This window comes from Balaenoptera ricei, chromosome 18, assembly GCF_028023285.1.
Source record: "Balaenoptera ricei isolate mBalRic1 chromosome 18, mBalRic1.hap2, whole genome shotgun sequence".
Taxonomy (NCBI): Eukaryota; Metazoa; Chordata; class Mammalia; order Artiodactyla; family Balaenopteridae; genus Balaenoptera; species Balaenoptera ricei.
In genome coordinates, this window is record NC_082656.1 from 32,891,800 (window position 1) to 32,913,569 (window position 21,770).

At 39.8% G+C, this 21,770-nt stretch overlaps 1 protein-coding gene across 1 annotated transcript in view; it reads right to left on the reverse strand.

The window, feature by feature from the left end:
* Positions 1-3,305: 3,305 nt before the first annotated feature.
* The window catches only part of DIAPH3 (diaphanous related formin 3), a 569,503-nt gene continuing 551,038 nt past the window's right edge, over positions 3,306-21,770 (reverse strand). Inside the window, exon 28 of the mRNA XM_059903469.1 lies at positions 3,306-3,679. Coding sequence (XP_059759452.1) covers positions 3,417-3,679 — 263 coding nt within the window. The 3' untranslated portion in view covers positions 3,306-3,416. The remainder of the gene's footprint in view (positions 3,680-21,770) is intronic.

A 21,770-nucleotide genomic window follows, 5' to 3' on the forward strand; every position in this document is an offset into this window, starting at 1 on the left:
TGGTTGGAGTTTCAAAATGGATAGTAGAGGGGAAAAAATCTACCATTTTAAGGTTTCCTGAAATAAATTAAGATTCCTTTTAAGTTCTTGTCTCTTGGAGATGCTGAAGGGAGAGTATGGTTGCAGACAAATGTGACACTCAACTCTAACTAGGTGAGTAGGAGACGAAGAGACTACCACAGCCAAACCCTAATTAGGGGCACAGCTCACTTTCATTCTACCTCAAACCCCACCCCCACCCTAGCTGTAACCTCTTCCTTCATACCTATTTTAAAAGGCAATGGTCTATTTAGGAATCATGAATGTTTATGGTTTAAGGTTCCATTATTTTCATTTTATAGGGAGATTTGGATTCAATTCTGAAATGCCATCCAGTCTCTGTGGTTCTTTGGCAGCTCCACGTGTTTTGCTAAACAGTAGCTCTTGAGCAAAATGGTTGAACAGTTTGGCTCTAGGACGTATTTTAAGAACAGTCATGCCTGGCAAGGGCATGTAACAGCTACCATTAAACAATTCACCAGACAAAAATGAGGACGGGTCACTGCCAGCTACAATTCCTGGATCTCAAAATTTTTAATAATTAATATGAAGAAAAAGACAATGAATGCCACTTTTTAAAATTTTCATTCATATTAGCAGTTTATATTAGGACTTAACAACTTTCCAAAAGTTACATTCTGTACAAAAGGTTGTCACAAAACTAATCACCAAATATGCTCCCAGCCCACCCGTTTTATCTATAAATGAAAGTTTAATTAATAAGATGAAATGTAGCACAGATATGTACATTATAGATTTAGTTTCTAACTATTAAACTCAGATCTACATTGGATTATGATACTTTAAAATGAGAACGAATCACCCAGGAAATAATCATTTGCGGCTAAACTAACATTTTGAAGTCATTAATAACTCCCGTTTTTGAATAATGGTTTTAGTTGTATGGTAACAACTAAAAGAGTTTTGGAGTTACTTGGTATAAATAATTGCATTTTCTAGATTTAGCAGAATTTTTTTCATATAAATTACTGAAATGTTTACTTCCTCATATAAACACTAGGTGTTTGGCCCATTTTGTTTAAATATTTGAGTATGTTAAGAAAAGGACATACATGCATATATGATTAGATTGCCCCCTTATTTTTAAATTACTTTAAATATTTGATTGGGAAACTGGTTAGCAACAAGTTTTTGCTTTTGGACCACTCAGTGATCACTTAGCTGTCTGTGTTCTTGCCAAATTCTCTCCCCTGACGTGAGAGAAAGGGGAAGGGAATCTATTAGGGGCTTGTCACTGGCCTGGATGGAGCTTCCTCACCAAGGCACCGACCAGTGTGCCTTTTATCCACTAATTCAAATGAACAAAATCTGTTTGCTCAGAAACACACACTTGCACCTCAATGTCTGCCTTCAAATTAAAGGTCATCTCTACAGTTTCCATCTGTAATTGACTAAAGGAATATTAGGAATTTTAAAACCCTAATTATAACCCCCGTCTATTGTTGAAAGAAATATCTGCAACAGAAACCAATGTTTCTTGGTTGGCTCTTACCTCTGTCAACTCTTTGTTTTGTGCTTTCCTCCTCATAGCTATAGCCCTCCTATTCAGGCCTGTTCAGAACTGGCTCCCTCAGAGAGGGCGAGGCAGTACAGGTGTGTACAGTTCCTGGCTCCTGGCCCTCGCCTGAAGGCTGTCCTTCAGCCTCTGCAGACAGATGCTCTGGGGGCTGATTGCTTAGCTTCGGGACTTCCCTGCCTTCCTCCGTCCCTGGGAGGTTGTGTCATCTTCACTTCCCTTTACTGGTCAGGCTGCTTCTCCCCTGTGTCTGCTCCCCAGCCCTAAGTTGACAGAGTATTTACCTGCTATCTGGTGTGTCCAAACTACTGGGTTGAATTTCAGTTTTATTTCTGAAAATCCCAAGTCTTTGCAAAATTATGATAAGAACAGTCAGAATTCCTTCATTTAACTTCTTTCCTTGTGCTTAGGGCTTCCACCTGCCTAAATGTATAAATGTCCTTCACCTTTCCTCATTTTTAAGATTTGCTCTCAGGAAAACAGGAATTGCAACTGGAGGGCAAAATGCACATTTCAGCAATACAGACGAGAACAATTTATTCCCACCTTGGCTGTGGATAACACTCTGTTCCCCAATGTCTATAACCAGGGCCTGGCTCATAGTTCTAATTAATTAACTTTATTAACTTGGAGCTGAAAGGAGGTGACAACTTAAACAAGGAAATAAAAGGCAGTGGACCTCGCAGACTAGTTCCATGTTACTGCTTTTTAACTGGAGGTAAAAGAACAGCCACTTGCTTATTGTACGTCATAAAGCAGAAGAGATGCTTAGATAGACTGCAGAGCACAGTCTGTTTCCAGCTAATCCATGGAATATGGTAACTACAAAAAAAAAAGAAGCAATTTTTTTCATTTAGTGCAAGTAACAAGTTTATTTTCTTTGATATAGAATTAACAGAGTTAATTTCATGCCCCCAATGAGGTAAAATTGCAACATTTGCATAGGAAATCTTTCCTTGAAACACTTCAGATCTTCGTTAAAGTTATTGATTGTCAGATCAGAGAATCTGCAATTTCAAATTTGTTCACAGAAATTAAAAAATTCCTTACTTGGGAAGTTTCAAAATGGCAATTCGGTCCTACAGTCATAATTACCGGGCGGGGGCGGGGTGGCACGGGGGTAATGCTCTCCTGGCTAAGAGTTTTGGCAGCACTGTAATACTGTGTACATCCACTTTATACAAAGGCATGTGCATTTTGCAAAGAGAGAGCATATATTCCTATTTATCATTCTTGGAACTGTGTTCAATTGCTGTATAGTCTCCTACAGGGTCTAATTAACATGAATTCAACAATGATGATAATGAGCTTACCAATCATTTCATCATAGCTGTTATATTCAGTTTTATGTTTTCCGTGCTATGCTGATAGCATACAGATCCCAATTAAAGAGAAACCTGGGCCTGTATAAATAACATAAACAAAATATACATGGGTATGTAGCAAGACTTGAGGTTGATGATTTGATGTTCATTAATGTTGGAAAATACTAAAGTAAAAATTACAGTGACTTGGGAAGATGGTATTTTCTTAAGGACACACTGCTGAACACATGGTCACCTACCTGCTCTCTAAAGCATTATATAAAAATTCAACCACCAAATACAGAACACATGAACACCAGAAGACAAAAAAAGCATTAAAGCCTATTACAATCTTGAGTAAGCCAAGACCTCAAGTACATAGGAAAAGCACTGCAATCATGTATTGAGTTTTATTTTTCTAATATATATCATAATTTAAAACCATATAAAGTCACTTATATAAGAAGCAATTTTTTCAAGTGGTATAGCTTAGAGCATGGTTTTATATTTGGCTTAATCATTTTTACCACTTTAATTTATAAAGCTCGTAATCTTGCCAGCAGGGCTTCAACTTCGGGAATGGATTCGTTTTTAGAAACCGAGCCAAGAAGTTCCATTTCCTTTTTTCTGTTGCTTTCTACATTACAGGCTTCCTTCTTCTCAGCTGCCTTGATCCTCTCGGTAGACGTGTGAGTGTCTAGATTATAATTAAGCTCCTTGGTGACTGCAGTCCTTGTTGAGCTGCAATTGATATTGTAGTGTGAATGTGACCCTTCTGTCAACTGCAACTTCTGATTTTCTACAGTAAGGAAGAAAGAAACGTAAAACTTATCACTGTGATAAGCAAGCACTGTGCACATTATGAAACATTAAAGTAATTATTCTCAACAAACAAGTCCTCTTAGACAGACTAAACTAAAAAATATTCAAAAGAGTAAGGTACAGAGAAGATGGCGGAAGAGTAAGACGCGGAGATCACCTTCCTTCCCACAGATACAGAAATACATCTACACGTGGAACTGCTCCTACAGAACACCCCCTGAACGCTGGCAGAAAACGTCAGACCTCCCAAAAGGCAAGAAACTCCCCCCGTACTTGGGCAGGGCAAAAGAAAAAAGAAATAACAGAGACAAAAGAATAGGGACGGCACCTGCACCAGTGGGAGGGAGCTGTGAAGGAGGAAAGGTTTCCACGCACTAGGAGCCCCTTCGCGGGCAGAGACTGCGGGTGGCAGAGGGGGGAAGCTTCGGAGCCACGGAGGAGAGCGCAGCCACAGAGGTGCGGAGGGCAAAGCGGAGAGATTCCCGCACTTCCCGCACGGAGGCTCGGCGCTGACCAGCACTCACCAGCCCGAGAGGCTTGTCTGCTCCCCCGCCGGGGCGGGCGGGGCTGGGAGCTGAGGCTCGGGCTTCGGTTGGATCTCAGGGAGAGGACTGGGGTTGGCGGCGTGAACACAGCCTGAAGGGGTTAGCGCACCACAGCTGGCTGGGAGGGAGACCGGGAAAAAGTCTGCAGCTGCCGAAGAGGCAAGAGACTTTTTCTTGCCTCTTTGTTTCGCAGCGCGCAAGGAGAGGGGATTCAGAGCGCCGCCTAAACGAACTCCAGAAACTGGCGCGAGCCGCGGCTATCAGCGCGGACCCCAGAGACGGGCGTGAGACGCTGGGGCTGCTGTTGCCGCCTCCAAGAAGCCTGTGTGCGAGCACAGGTCACTCTCCACACCGCCCCTCCCGGGAGCCCGTGCAGCCCGCCACTGCCAGGGTCCCGTGATCCAGGGACAACATCCCCCGGGAGAACGCACTGCGCGCCTCAGGCTGCTGCAACGTCACGCCGGCCTCTGACGCCGCAGGCTCGCCCCGCCTCCTCTGTACCCCTCCCTCCCCGCGGCCTGGGTGAGCCAGAGTCCCCGAAGCAGCTGCTCCTTTAACCCCGTCCTGTCTGGGCGGGGAACAGACGCCCTCAGGCGACCTACACGCAGAGGTGGGTCCAAATCCAAAGCTGATCCCCAGGAGCTGTGCGAACAGAGAAGAGGAGGGGAAATCTGTCCCAGCAGCCTCAGAAGAAGCGGATTAAAACTCCACAAACAACTTGATGTGCCTGCATCTGTTGAATACCTGAATAGACAACGAATCATCCCAAATTCAGGAGGTGGACTTTGGGAGCAGGATATATTAATTTTTCCCCTTTTCCTTTTTTTTTTGTGAGTGTATATGTATATGCTTCTGGGGGAGATTTTGTCTGTATAGCTTTGCTTTACAATAGCTTTATTTTACTTCACTATATTATAGCTTCTTTCTTTCTTTTCTTTCTTTCTTTCTTTCTTTCCTTCCTTCCTTCCTTCCTCCTTCCTTCCTTCCTTCCTTTCTTTCTTTCTTTCTATTTTTTCTCCCTTTTACTCTGAGCCGTGTGGACGAAAGGCTCTTGGTGCTTCAGCCAGGCATCAGGGCCGTACCTCGGAGGTGGGAGAGCCAACTTCAGGACACTGGTCCACAAGAGACCTCCCAGCTCCACGTAATACCAAACGGCAAAAATCTCTCAGAGATCTCCATCTCAACATCAAGACCCAGCATCATTCAATGACCAGCAAGCTACAGTGCTGAACACCCTATGCCAAATAACTAGCAAGACAGGAACACAGCCTCATCCATTAGCAGAGAGGCTGCCTAAAATCATAATAAGGCCACAGACACCCCAAAATACACCACCAGACGTGGACGTGCCCACCAGAAAGACAAGATCCAGCCTCATCCACCAGAGCTCAGGCACTAGTTCCCTCCACCAGGAAGCCTACACAACCCACTGAACCAACCTTAGCCACTGGGGACAGATACCAAAAACAACGGGAACTACAAACCTGCAACCTGTGATAAGGAGACCCCAAACACAGTAAGATAAGCAAAATGAGACGACAGAAAAACACACAGCAGATGAAGGAGCAGGGTCAAAACACACTAGACTTAACAAATGAAGAGGAAATAGGTAGTCTACCTGAAAAAGAATTCAGAATAATGATAGTAAGGATGATCCAAAATCTTGGAAATAGAATAGACAAAATGCAAGAAGCATTTAACAAGGACGTAGAAGAACTAAAGAGGAATCAAGCAATGATGAAAAACACAATAAATGAAATTAAAAATACTCTAGATGGGATCAATAGCAGAATAACTGAGGCAGAAGAAAGGATAAGTGACCTGGAAGATAAAATGGTGGAAATAACTACTGCAGAGCAGGATAAAGAAAAAAGAATGAAAAGAACTGAGGACAGTCTCAGAGACCTCTGGGACAGCATTAAACGCACCAACATTCGAATTATAGGGGTCCCAGAAGAAGAAGAGAAAAAGAAAGGGACTGAGAAAATATTTGAAGAGATTATAGTTGAAAACTTCCCTAATATGGGAAAGGAAATAGTTAATCAAGTCCTGGCAGCACAGAGAGTCCCATACAGGATAAACCCAAGGAGAAACACGCCAAGACACATATTAATCAAACTGTCAAAAATTAAATATAAGGAAAACATATTAAAGGCAGCAAGGGAAAAAAAACAAATAACACACAAGGGAATCCCCATAAGGTTAACATCTGATCTTTCAGCAGAAACTCTGCAAGCCAGAAGGGAGTGGCAGGATATACTTAAAGTCATGAAGGAGAAGAACCTACAACCAAGATTACTCTACCCAGCAAGGATCTCATTCAAATGTGATGGAGAAATTAAAACCTTTACAGACAAGCAAAAGCTGAGAGAGTTCAGCACTACCAAACCAGCTTTACAACAAATGCTAAAGGAACTTCTCTAGGCAAGAAACACAAGAGAAGGAAAACACCTACAATAACAAACCCAAAACATTTAAGAAAATGGGAATAGGAACATACATATCGATAATTACCTTGAATGTAAATGGATTAAATGCTCCCACCAAAAGACACAGGCTGGCTGAATGGATACAAAAACAAGACCCATATATATGCTGTCTACAAGAGACCCACTTCAGACCTAGAGACACATACAGACTGAAAGTGAGGGGATGGAAAAAGATATTCCATGCAAATGGAAATCAAAAGAAAGCTGGAGTAGCAATTCTCATATCAGACAAAATAGACTTTAAAATAAAGACTATTACAAGAGACAAAGAAGGACACTATATAATGATCAAGGGATCGATCCAAGAGGAAGGTATAACAATTGTAAATATTTATGCACCCAACATAGGAGCACCTCAATACATAAGGCAAGTACTAACAGCCATAAAAGGGGAAATCGACAGCAACACAATCATAGTAGGGGACTTTAACACCCCACTTTCACCAATGGACAGATCATCCAAAATGAAAATAAATAAGGAAACACAAGCTTTAAATGATACATTAAACAAGATGGACTTAATTGATATTTATAGGACATTCCACCCAAAAACAACAGAATACACATTTTTCTCAAGTGCTCATGGAACATTCTCCAGGATAGATCATATCTTGGGTCACAAATCAAACCTTGGTAAATTTAAGAAAATTGAAATCGTATCAAGTATCTTTTCCGACCACAACGCTATGAGACTAGATATCAATTACAGGAAAAGATCTGTAAAAAATACAAACACATGGAGGCTACACAATACATTACTTAATAATGAAGTGATTACTGAAGAAATCAAAGGGGAAATCAAAAAATACCTAGAAATAAATGACAATGGAGATACGACGACCCAAAACCTATGGGACGCAGCAAAAGCAGTGCTAAGAGGGAAGTTTATAGCAATACAAGCCTACCTCAAGAAACAGGAAACATCTCGAATAAACAACCTGACCTTGCACCTAAAGCAATTAGAGAAAGAAGAACAAAAAAACCCCAAAGCCAGCAGAAGGAAAGAAATTATAAAGATCAGGTCAGAAATAAATGAAAAAGAAATGAAGGAAACAATAGCAAAAATCAATGAAACTAAAAGCTGGTTCTTTGAGAAGATAAACAAAATTGATAAACCATTAGCCAGACTCATCAAGAGAAAAAGGGAGAAGACTCAGATCAATAGAATTAGAAATGAAAAAGGAGAAATAACCACTGACACTGCAGAAATACAAAAGATCATGAGAGATTACTACAAGCAACTCTATGCCAATAAAATGGACAACCTGGAAGAAATGGACAGATTCTTAGAAATGCACAAACTGCCGAGACTGAACCAGGAAGAAATAGAAAATATGAACAGACCAATCACAAGCACTGAAATTGAAACTGTGATTAAAAACCTTCCAACAAACAAAAGCCCAGGACCAGATGGCTTCACAGGCGAATTCTATCAAACATTTAGAGAAGAGCTAACACCTATCCTTCTCAAACTCTTCCAAAATATTGCAGAGGGAGGAACACTCCCAAACTCATTCTACGAGGCCACCATCACCCTGATACCAAAACCAGACAAAGATGTCACAAAGAAAGAAAACTACAGGCCAATATCACTGATGAACATAGATGCAAAAATCCTCAACAAAATACTCGCAAACAGAATCCAACAGCACATTAAAAGGATCATACACCATGATCAAGTGGGGTTTATCCCAGGAATGCAAGGATTCTTCAATATACGCAAATCAATCAATGTGATACACCATATTAACAAATTGAAGGAGAAAAACCATATGATCATCTCAATAGATGCAGAGAAAGCTTTCGACAAAATTCAACACCCATTTATGATAAAAGCCCTGCAGAAAGTAGGCATAGAGGGAACTTTCCTCAACATAATAAAGGCCATATATGACAAACCCACAGCCAACATTGTCCTCAATGGTGAAAAACTGAAACCATTTCCACTAAGATCAGGAACAAGACAAGGTTGCCCACTCTCACCACTATTATTCAACATAGTTTTGGAAGTGTTAGCCACAGCAATCAGAGAAGAGAAAGAAATAAAAGGAATCCAAATCGGAAAAGAAGAAGTAAAGCTGTCACTATTTGCAGATGACATGATACTATACATAGAGAATCCTAAAGAGGCTACCAGAAAACTCCTAGAGCTAATCAATGAATTTGGTAAAGTAGCAGGATACAAAATTAATGCACAGAAATCGCTTGCATTTCTATACACTAATGACGAAAAATCTGAAAGTGAAATTAAGAAAACACTCCCGTTTACCATTGCAACAAATAGAATAAGATATCTAGGAATAAACCTACCTAAGGAGACAAAAGACCTGTATGCAGAAAATTATAAGACACTGATGAAAGAAATTAAAGATGATACAAATAGATGGAGAGATATACCATGTTCCTGGATTGGAAGAATCAACATTGTGAAAATGACTCTACTACCCAAAGCAATCTACAGATTCAATGCAATCCCTATCAAACTACCACTGGCATTTTTCACAGAACTAGAACAAAAAATTTCACAATTTGTATGGAAACACAAAAGACCCCGAATAGCCAAAGCAATCTTGAGAACGAAAAATGGAGCTGGGGGAATCAGGCTCCCTGACTTCAGACTATACTACAAAGCTTCAGTAATCAAGACAGTTTGGTACTGGCACAAAAACAGAAATATAGATCAATGGAACAGGATAGAAAGCCCAGAGATAAACCCACACACATATGGTCACCTTATCTTTGATAAAGGAGGCAAGCATATACAGTGGAAAAAAGACAGCCTCTTCAATAAGTGGTGCTGGGAAAACTGGACAGGTACATGTAAAAGTATGAAATTAGAACACTCCCTGACACCATGCACAAAAATAAACTCCAAATGGATTAAAGACCTAAGTGTAAGGCCAGACACTATCAAACTCTTAGAGGAAAACATAGGCAGAACACTCTATGACATACATCACAGCAAGATTCTTTTTGACCCAGCTCCCAGAGAAATGGAAATAAGAACACAAATAAACAAATGGGACCTAATGAAACTTAAAAGCTTTTGCACAGCAAAGGAAACCATAAACAAGACCAAAAGACAACCCTTAGAATGGGAGAAAATATTTGCAAATGAAGCAACTGACAAAGGATTAATCTCCAAGATTTACAAGCAGCTCATGCAGCTCAATAACAAAAAAACGAACAACCCAATCCAAAAATGGGCAGAAGACCTAAATAGACATTTCTCCAAAGAAGATATACAGATGGCCTACAGACACATGAAAGAATGCTCAACATCATTAATCATTAGAGAAATGCAAATCAAAACTACAATGAGATATCATCTCACACCGGTCAGAATGGCCATCATCAAAAAATCTAGAAACAATAAATGCTGGAGAGGGTGTGGAGGAAAGGGAACACTCTTGCACAGTTGGTGGGAATGTAAATTGATACAGCCACTATGGAGAACAGTATGGAGGTTCCTTAAAAAACTACAAATAGAACTACCATACGACCCAGCAATCCCACTACTGGGCATATACCCTGAGAAAACCATAGGTCAAAAAGTGTCATGTACCACAATGTTCATTGCAGCTCTATTTACAATAGCCAGGACCTGGAAGCAACCTAAATGTCCATCGACAGACGAATGGATAAAGAAGATGTGGCACATATATACAATGGAATATTACTCAGCCATAAAAAGAAATGAAATGGAGGTATTTGTAATGAGGTGGATGGAGTTAGAGTCTGTCATACAGAGTGAAGTAAGTCAGAAAGAGAAAAACAAATACAGTATGCTAACACATATATACGGAATCTAAGGAAAAAAAAAAAAAAAAAAAAAGGCCATAAAGAACCTAGTGGCAAGACGGGAATAAAGACACAGACCTACTAGAGAATGGACTTGAGGATATGGGGAGGGGGTGGGGTGAGATGTGACAGGGTAAGAGAGTGTCATGGACATATATACACTACCAAATGTAAAATAGATAGCTAGTGGGAAGCAGCCGCATAGCACAGGGAGATCAGCTCGGTGCTTTGTGACCACCTAGAGGGGTGGGATGGGGAGGGTGGGAGGGAGGGAGATGCAAGAGGGAAGAGAAATGGGAACATATTGTATATGTATAACTGATTCACTTTGTTATAAAGCAGAAGCTAACACACTATTGTAAGGCAATTATACTTCAATAAAGATGTTTAAAAAAAAAAAAAAAAAAAAAAAAAAAAAAAAGAGTAAGGTAGATTTAAAATAAACATGCAGAGGTTAAGAATAAGCTAAAAAATATAAATAGACAACTATTTCATTAGCAGACACAGATATGGAGAACAAACTAGTGGTTACCAGTGAGGAGAGGGAAGTGGGGAGGGGCAATATAGGGGTAGAGGATTAAGAGGTACAAATTATTAGGTATAAAATAAGCTAAAAGGATATATTGTATAACAGAAAATATAGCCAATATTTTAAAATAACTATAAATGGAATATAACCTTTAAAAATTGTGAATCAGTATATTGTACACCTGTAACATATAATTTTGTATATCAACTATACTTCAATTAAAATTAATTAACTAATTTTAAGTAAATAAATTTTTTAAAATTTTAAAATAAATGTTTGCTGAATTGGAAAAATAAATAAAATAAACACCCAGAGGTTAAGAATAAGCTAAAAAATATAAATAGACAACTATTTCATTAGCATTAATACTTATTTCCTACTTCTTCTGTGCCTGAAATGCCCATCACTCAGTTATTAGCAAGGCTTGGTTCTGCATTTCATTTAGGTCTCTGCTCAAATGCTATCGAGAGAGGCCGTCTCTGACCATCCATCTAAAATAGCACTCACCTTTCCATCGCTCTATATTCTTACACTCATCTTTCCCTTCACAGAACTTATAACCACCGGACACATCATATACTTGTTTACTTGTCTGTTGTCTATCTCTTCACTAGAATGTAAGCTCTGAGATAGCAAGGACATTGTTCTAAATACTGCTGTAATGTCGGTGCCTAGGATGGCCGTGGAGCACAGTGGATGCTCAGTAAATATGCATTGGGCAAAGAATTTATTTCCACACTCTATGACCCAAGACAGACGTTAGTCTGAATAATAAAAAGATTAATTTCCTTTTCAAACAAATCCAAGGAAGAAAGTTTCTAATAGGAATTTTAAAATTAAATGCTTTCTTTTAAAAAAAATACTGAATTTGGCAGGCAAATTATTAAAACTTCCTAGCAAATCAAAATAATGTCATAATTTGCCAAATACGTACACATATATTCATACAGACCTGTAACCTATACACACATATATATTCTTTCATTGGTAAGTGACAGTGATCTGGACTTATCCAGGCTGTGAGGAGAGAGGTGTAATAGCTAACGGCTAAATGGTGCTAGCTGATTGACTTTCCCAAAGAGCAACAGATTTTCTTTTAATTAACTTGACTCTCACATTGCACAACCTTATGAGTGATCTCTCTCGTAGATCTCAAATTTAAAAAAAAACCCAGACACCCTCAATATTCATGTAACCTTGAACAGAGCTTGAAAATGGCTTCAACAAACTTGACATGACATTTAAAGTTTTTTGGTTATTTGCAGAGAGATGTTCCATTATCCCGGTAGTGATGACTTTGGAGCAGAAGCAGTCACTCATGACAGCGTGTTTTATGTGAGTGCTGAAAATTCCAACCGAAAACAGCTTGTACATTAAAAGGTGGCTGCTGAAGATATTTACTGCACTGTCATTTCCTGACCAGGGGCTTCTGGTGATGGATGAGTATTTTACACACTTTCCTGGACAATCTCAACAAATTTTAGAAGTCTGATCACTTTTTAGCTCTTGGAAGAAAATAAATACACTTTTCCTATCATCACCTTCCCTATCAGGTGGGCAATTGTTACTCAGAAGTTACTAACAGTTCAGTGACTTTCTCTTAGAGCCTCTTATGCTCTATAGTTTATAATGTACATATCATGTTTGCAGTAAAAAAGCACAGCTGACACTCTATTCCTACAGTTTCCATGACTGTACAAATTTATTTTTTTTCTAGCACCCACTCTCCTGCCCCAAGGTGTTTGAAAACTGCATCGTAGCTAAGTGCAAATTTTTAGTCAGCTTACTGCTCCTTCCCCAAAAACGTTCCTACCTTTTCTTGTCATTTGATTTCTTGTAAACGACTCCATCATGATGATATCTCCAACAAACTAGTTTATTCTGCCACTGGGCAACTCTCATTACATTTTTGATGACAGAGAAGAGATTAAATTGGCTAAAATAGGGGTCTGTAATATACATAAATAAAGTATTACACACCTTCCCTGGCTATAATGTATCAAGCCCAATTCCACATGTGGCAAAGTGAAAAGAACATGGGATTTTAAGGTAAATCTGGGTTGAAATCCAACGCCTTGGCCCTAACAAGTTAGCTCACCTCTTTGAGTCTCAGGTTCTAATAATCAATCTCCAAGAGAACTAAAGGAAAGGATGTGGGTGACACCTCCTTTGAGGTACCTCCCTCCAAGCTTTCCAAGGGAGGCTTCTACCACCCAAGGCTTGTTCAGATGCTCTGACCGTTCTGACTTTCTGGTGACCGTACCCATGAGAGCTGAAAGCCATTCTATTAATAGCTTGTATTTATGTAGCACCTTTATTTCTAAAGCATCTGTTGCACTTGAAACATTGCCACCGTCATTTTATAGATTGAGAGGTAAAAAGCAAAAGGAAGTTAAGTCATTTGCTTAGACTTAGTTACTGAGTAAATCAGTGGCAGAAGCCAAATGCTGTCTCTGGAGATAGTAAGGCTGTCTTAAAGAAATTTAAAAAGCTTTTTGCCAAGAAAAAGTGCTAAGTAATTCAAAGCTAAGTTTCATAATAACGATATCCTGTACTTATACTTCAAAATGCTTTCTGACACATTTAATACGCCCAATAACTTTGTAAAGCAGATAGTATACCTATGTAAACTACCTCAGCACTGTATCTCCAAGGTCACACATAGACTCCTTTTCTCTCCTGGTATTACTTAAGTTCCTGACTGAGAACTTCAAGTTCGACCTTTATCCACTACAGTTCCCTAGCACTCATTGTCCATTCTCCTAGACAACCCTTTAAGCCCTTCTTCTCTCCCATCAAACATCTAACCTGTTCTCCTTCACTCTCATTTCACTCACTCATAGAAGCAATCAGAAGAGAACCCCCATAAGCTTCCTGTGCCCCGACACCTATCTGCTGATTGCAGGCACGCCCACTTCTTCCCTCCTGGGGATCTCCTGTGCTCCCCTCTGAGGACAACCAACCCCTCAAGGTGGGTGCCAGCTTGTCCATCCCTCTGGCAGCTGTGCCCTCTCTCTACTGCACTGTAAAGGTTTCCTTCTTCATGCAATCATTCCCCTCAGCATATAAGTACTATGTAGTAACAGTCCCAACCTTTAGAGAAAAAAAAAACCTCTATTTGATTCCACATCTTGCTCCATTTACTGCTTCCATTGTTGACTGCCTTTGTAGCAAAACATCTCAGAAGAATTGCCCATACTACTGTCTCATTTCCTCTCTTCCCATTTTTCTCTTGAACTCACTCCGATCATGCTTTTGACACTTTACTCTTCTGAAACAGCTCTCGTCAAGGTCACTAATAAACTAGTGTTGCCAAAAACAAGACCTGTATACCCACTTGGATATTTTTGTCCTCCTTTACTCGACCTATGGGTTTTTCTTTACTGTTTGCTCTTTGAACTTCTTTGGACGCTTAGGTGGATAACAATGGGTGGCCAATGCAGGCAAAAGTGTTTCCACCCTATTGAGAAAACTCCAGATAGTTGTGGGCTAGCTTTAGGGACAAAATGATTAGAAGAAAAAACAAGCTGGCATGTAACTCTTCTGTGGTTTTAGGTGGAGAATCTTTCATGAGAAGCAATAGACAAGATAGTATAAAATGGAAAGAGGTCATTCCTGAGACCACTGAAGAAATAAAAAAGAAAGTAAAGGGCTTATTTTAGAATGAGCTTATAGCTGTTAGAAATTCCTAGATAACACTTCTTCACTCCAGCCCTCACATTTATCTCTCAGCATCCCAACAGCCCCCATCTGGGTCCCCAGCCTTGGGAGGCCCAAACTGTGGAACTGAGGGAGTCACACCCTAAACTGCAAAATGACAAATGAAATTGGGTTGGAGAATGAATCTCCTGTCCCACTGCAAACTAGAGAAAATGTTTACAAGTAGAGAAAGCTCTCAAGTTGCAAGTTCAATTTTATACAGAAATTTTATTACAATGTTGGTTCAAGGCCAGGTGTCTTTTGCCATTACTATTATTTTAAGAGTCCACTATTAGTGGTTTCATGTGGGTTGAACTGGAGACACAAATTCTACATAAAAACATGCACTTAGTTTATAAATAGTTCACTTCAAACATCAGGGGGATACCACAACCCTGTGAGTTGGCGAAAACCCTACATAGGTGTTCAGAGGTATGAAATAAATTGTAATTGGAGGCCAGTGGGCTCATAACCTTTTTTATATGAAAGTAGTTCCAAATACAAGATGACACACTTGGACACATGGATTCTTTCGGTGGGAAATAAAGCTGGGTGTCAATAAAAAGAGAAGAATTTTCTATTTCCCCTCAAGTCAAATCCTTACCAATACACATTTTTAAATGGAAACAAAAAACATTAAGGCAAAGTAGAATGATTGCTTAACTCTCCAAAGATAGGAAGATTGTGCTATTGTTTTATGAGTTGAATCCAAGGCTTTTTTTTTTTTTTGTCTTTAAGACACTATAATTGACGTCTGTGTAGAGAAGTATGATCTATCTAGGACTATTGCCAATATCCAGGCCCCTGGTGATTGGAGTACAGATGGGCAAGGACCAGCTGCCTTTCTTAGTGCTAGGTCAGTAAGGGAATCCAATCCACACATCTTGTATTTATGTTTCTGTGGAAATATTAAACAGGGTGAGAATACATGCGGTTTTCCTTTAAGATAGGAAAACTCACTTATTTCAATTTAATTCCTCATATGATTCTTACTGTAAGAATTGATTCTGGAGTCCCACAACAGCTTTTTCCTGAAATTAAATGAAAAGTTGAAAATTGTTGAAAAGTTGAATGGCTTTCAAATACAGAGAACCCAGTAGACTTAAAAAAGAGAGAGAGAGAGAGAGAGAGAGAGAATAAAAGCCTTAAACCACATCCGGGGCTGGATCCCACATGACCTTGGCAGACTACAGATTTGGATGACAAAGAAAGCTAAAAACAAACAAACAAAAAACCACCCCCAAACCCACCATCCTGAGCTAACTTTTGCATTGTTTCTTTTTTTTTTTATTTTTTTTATTTTTAAACATCTTTATTGAAGTATAATTGCCTTACAATAGTGTGTTAGCTTCTGCTTTATAACAAAGTGAATCAGTTATACATATACAATATGTTCCCATTTCTCTTCCCTCTTGCATCTCCCTCCCTCCCACCCTCCCCATCCCACCCCTCTAGGTGGTCACAAATCACCGAGCTGATCTCCCTGTGCTATGCGGCTGCTTCCCACTAGCTATCTATTTTACATTTGGTAGTGTATATATGTCCATGACACTCTCTTACCCTGTCACATCTCACCCCACCCCCTCCCCATATCCTCAAGTCCATTCTCTAGTAGGTCTGTGTCTTTATTCCCGTCTTGCCACTAGGTTCTTCATGGCCTTTTTTTTTTTTTTTTCCTTAGATTCCGTATATATGTGTTAGCATACTGTATTTGTTTTTCTCTTTCTGACTTACCCTGAGAAAACCATAGGTCAAAAAGTGTCATGTACCACAATGTTCATTGCAGCTCTATTTACAATAGCCAGGACCTGGAAGCAACCTAAATGTCCATCGACAGACGAATGGATAAAGAAGATGTGGCACATATATACAATGGAATATTACTCAGCCATAAAAAGAAATGAAATGGAGGTATTTGTAATGAGGTGGATGGAGTTAGAGTCTGTCATACAGAGTGAAGTAAGTCAGAAAGAGAAAAACAAATACAGTATGCTAACACATATATACGGAATCTAAGGCATTGTTTCTTTTTTAAAAAAAAATAAATTTATTTATTTTTGGCTGCGTTGGGTCTTCGTTGCTGTGCACGGGCTTTCTCTAGTTGCAGCGAGTGGAGGCTCCTCTTCTTTGTGGTGCACGGGCTTCTCATTGTGGTGGCTTCTCTTGTTGTGGAGCATGGGCTCTAGGCACAAAGGCTTCAGTAGTGGTGGCACGTGGGCTCAGTAGTTGTGGCTCGCAGGCTCTAGAGCGCGGGCTTCAGTAGTTGTGGCGCATGGGCTTAGTTGCTCTGCGGCATGTGGGATCTTCCCGGACCAGGGCTCGAACCCGTGTCCCCTGCATTGGCAGGCGGATTCTTAACCACTGGGCCATCAGGGAAGTCCCTGCATTGTTTCTTAAGTAACACAAAAGACATAGGAACCGGGAAAGTTGCTGACAAAAATGAAAATATAAACATATGCAACTTGGCATCTAAATGAGAAAATATTTCAGCCAACAGCTGTTATGCTTCCTGAGCTAAGAAGGCAAGGCTAAGGCCCTGGCTGACAGCCCTTGGGGAGAACCCTCTCTGCTACAGGAAATCTCAGTTATGGTTCAGAAAGAGGCATTATTCCCTTTAAGTCGGTATTGATCCTCCATCACATTGTGGTTCTAATGGGCACTGGCTTCTCAGAAGTGCCAACTCTCAGATGAAATATAAAATTGAGCTCCTGCCTTTTGTGGTCAATGGTGAGCCTGTGGCAGCTTTGACAGGAGGAAGAATATAGAACTCTGGTGTTCTAAATTGACTGCATCTCTTCAGTCTTCCTGAAATTTGATCTCTCCCTACAATTCTTTACCTTTTGCTCTTAACTATTACTTTGACCTACTAAGTAGCTGTTTGTTTCACCCCAGCAATGCCATTACTTTGACAGGAGAAGAAAATGACCCATAAATATAATTTTTAAAGCACTACTGGGTCTACATGATAGTAAAATGTGTGACAAATATATGTTTTTAATCTATGCAATAACTGAAGTTAGAGCTGGCCGCCAGCAGCCCATATTCCTGTGGTTTTTCTTACTGTTGATTTACTGATGCTATAAATAATTGTTTTCCTTTTGCTTCATTTTGCTGTCTATTTTATCTTTTGTATTGAAAATATAAAAAAAAATGATAAAAAGAGCAAAAAGGGCATTTTGTATATAGTTAAAGTCTTTTAGGAGTGCCAAGAAACTCTTATTGAAACCAATTATGTAGAAACAAAAACAAAAAAAACAAAGCAGTTACTCCCCTAATTCAAACAAAACAGACAAGACAGAGATGATAGACAAAAGTTATTTCTGAATAAAGGAGATAATTGACAATTAAATTAGAAGGTTTTTTGCATAAACTCGTCATATATACACTTCTATTCAGTCTTGGTCTATTTCACTGCCCTTTAAATAAAAATTTAAAGACAGCACTGCCATTTTACAATTTCCTATACTGGCCTTCCTAATTTGACACAGTGTGAGAAGGAACTCGAGATGCTGCAGGCTCCTGGGCACAGGACAACCAGGATAAATCCAGCTCTTTTCTCTAAAGAGAATAGTAATGCAAACCCTTCCAGTCAACTGCTTATCTTTCTGATTTGTAATATATTAACTGAATTGAATGTCCCACTCTATATTTGCTTCCCTCTTTCTCACCTTTCTACCCAGTTTTTAGCAAATTCTAATTTGGCTTTCAGCCATAACTCTCTGTTAAAACTGCTCCTTACAAGATTATCAGAAGCCTCAAAATCCCTCAACTCAATGGAATTTTCCCATGCCTCATTGTCTCTTACAGTTGCGACACTTCAGAGTGTGTGTAATAAAGAATTTGGTTAGTCATTTTCCCATTCCTGGGAGGTAGCCTCTAACCCCTTGAATTAACAGCAATTCACGGTGGGTCCCTCAGACCATGCCTAATAATTTATGATAATGAGGTGACTCATGATGGGACCCTATTTAGTTTGTGGTAATGAGTGATTCAGAATGGGGAATGGCCAAATCAGAAAGACCAATCATGTGACTGGAGGGTTGGGAGGAGGAGACTGAGTTCAATCATGTGGCCTATCCATCATGCCCAAGTAATGAAGCCTCAGTACAAACTATGGGCACTGAGGATCAGGTGAGTTTTCCTGGTTTGCAATAAGTATTATCACACACTGACAATATGATGCATATTGTCACACACTGATGCGCTGGGGGGTGGAGGGTAATATATCCCTGAGGACAACAGAAGTTTTATGTTTGGAACCTGTTTGGCTGGTTCTGGCTTGTGTCCTTTTGCTATAAAAAAGCTACAGTAGTAAGTAGAGCATTTTCTTGAATTCTAGGAGTCATTCTAGTGAATTATTGAACCTGAGGGGAGAGTGAAAACCCCTAAATTTGTACCCAGCTGGTCAGAAGTGTGGGAGGACTTGGGAACCCTCAAACTTGCAGCTAGTGTATGAAGTAAGGGCAGTCTTTTAGAGGACTGTGACTTGTAAAGTTTGGCCTAACTCCGGACAGCTGGCATCATAAGTCATTACAGAATGTTATCTATAACTTAACATCAGTATCATCGCCTTACTTTTATGCATAGATATGCTATAGTTTGCAAGCAATTTCCCCACACATCTACTCATTTTACTCTTATAACACTCCTGTGAGATAAGTGACGTGGATGTATTTACCTTGTTTTACATAGAGTTGAGGCAGCAGACATAACTTTCAGGCAGAGCCAGAGACAAAACTCAAGTCTTCAGACCCCTGGTTAGCACCTTCCATCATGACAAGGCCCTTTACCATGCTTACTCTTCCAATTATTGATGATTCATTCTTAGTCTTCTAATTTACTTTACCTTCTCAGACCTCCCAAACACAAGGATACCTCTCTTCGTGTGGCCATTTCTCATGGTTAGATCCTTGGCTCATTTCTGTCCTTTCTACATTCTCTTTACCAAGATCTCACAGCTTCAGCCATCTCCTCCAGGAAGGAGACGCCCACATCCGCATCTCCAGCCCTAATGGGAGAGCTTTGGTACTGTGCCTACCTCAGCATTTCCACCTAAACGCCCTACCATAATCACACAACACATTTTCGAGTCAAACTTTCACATTCAAAGCAACTTCCTCTTCACACTAACATACCGAAACCAATCACAGCATCTGTTTACCAGTCCTGCTATCTGTCACTGACAGCTGTCTCGGCTACCAGGCACTTGTGGTCACCAGTGTGTGGCTTAGCAGCTATTAAATAAATGGTTTCTAAAGTATGCAATTGCCTGTCAGCTAATAGATACCAGATAATAAATAATTTATTTATTTATAAATTATAAATAATCGGTTGGTCTGGTGGTTTATAAGGAAAAGAAGGTAGGAAAATTACACAGGGATATGGTTTGATATTACAGTTATTGAACATATACTATATATTAAACCCTTTACATGTTATTTAAAAAATTTTCCAACAACACTAAAATATAGGTATTAACAACTGTTTCATAAATGAGGAAATTGAGGTTTAGAGAAGTTCATGAACTGTCAAGGCCACACAGACTTTGATATTTGCTTCTGGGAAACCCAATCCAAATCTTATTCCCCCATGGCTCTGGAAGCACATGACGAGACCATGGCAAAAAGATACTGTGAAAAGTAAAGAGCACTTTACATTTTGGGGTTTGAGGACAGGCCTATTCCCAGTGCTAATGACCAGGAAGGAAGATGTTTTCCTGAAGCCATTTCTAAGTAGTATCTTACAGTGTGCTTTCAAGTATTTTTCTTTATTTTTTATATTTCCTAATTCAATATTTATTAGATATTTCGAATGTACAGATTTTTTTTTTTTCTGAATGAGTAACGTATGCTATTTCAACTCCATTTCACTTTCATAGAATCATATAATATAGAATCATGTAATCTCAGGATTGGAAAGCCCTTAGTTAGCTGGTAGAACCACCTATCCAATGCTTGAATTCCATTTACTCAGCATCCTGTCAAGTGGCAGTCTAGCCTAAGTTTGAAGACCTCCAGTCATAGCCTCACAATCTCACAAGGCAATATATTTCTCTACTAATTAAATGTTTTACTTTACATTTATCTAGTATTTGTTCCCCTGAAATCTTAGTCACTAGCCCTACTGATTTTCTCACTGGGCTATATTAAGAGAGTCTAATTTCTTTTCCACTCACCAGCCCTTCAAATACTTAAAGACAGCTATCACACTCCCCAAATCTTTGCCAAGCCAAACAGCCACAGTTTCTTCAACTGTCCTTCCAGAGATCATGAGCTGAAGTTATGGTTAAGTCAACTCATTAGTTAACCTGCTGTGTACTTATCCACCATGCTAGGTGCTGAGTCCTTGAAACATTTAGGGTCCTGTCATTTCTATTATGAACATACAAAACCATATTCATTTAGTAGTTCAAAATTACGGAAAAAACCCAAACCCAACTAGTGTATCCAGTACTATAACACAAAAGAATAATCTGCTCAGAGAATCCTTCTGAATATAACCTTTAAAAAATTTCCATGTAAACTTAATACTTGAAGTTGGAGAGGAACCAAGATGGCAGAGTAGAAGGATGTGCTCTCACTCCCTCTTGCGAGAACACCAGAATCACAACTAGCTGCTGGACAATCATTGACAGGAAGACACTGGAACTCACCAAAAAAGATACCCCACATCCAAAGACAAAGGAGAAGCCACAGTGAGATGGTAGGAGGGGCACAATCACAGTAAAATCAAATCCTGTAACTGCTGGGTGGGTGACTAACAGACTGGAGAACACTTACATGACAGAAGTCCACCCACTGGAGTGAAGGTTCTGAGCCCCATGTCAGGCTTCCCAACCTGGGGGTCTAGCAACGGGAGGAGGAAGTCCTAGAGAATCAGACTTTGAAGCCTAGTGGGAATTGATTGCAGGACTTCGACAGGACTGGGGGAAACAGAGACTCCACTGTGGGAGGGCACACACAAAGTAGTGTGCGCATTGGGACCCAGGGGAGGGAGCAGTGACTC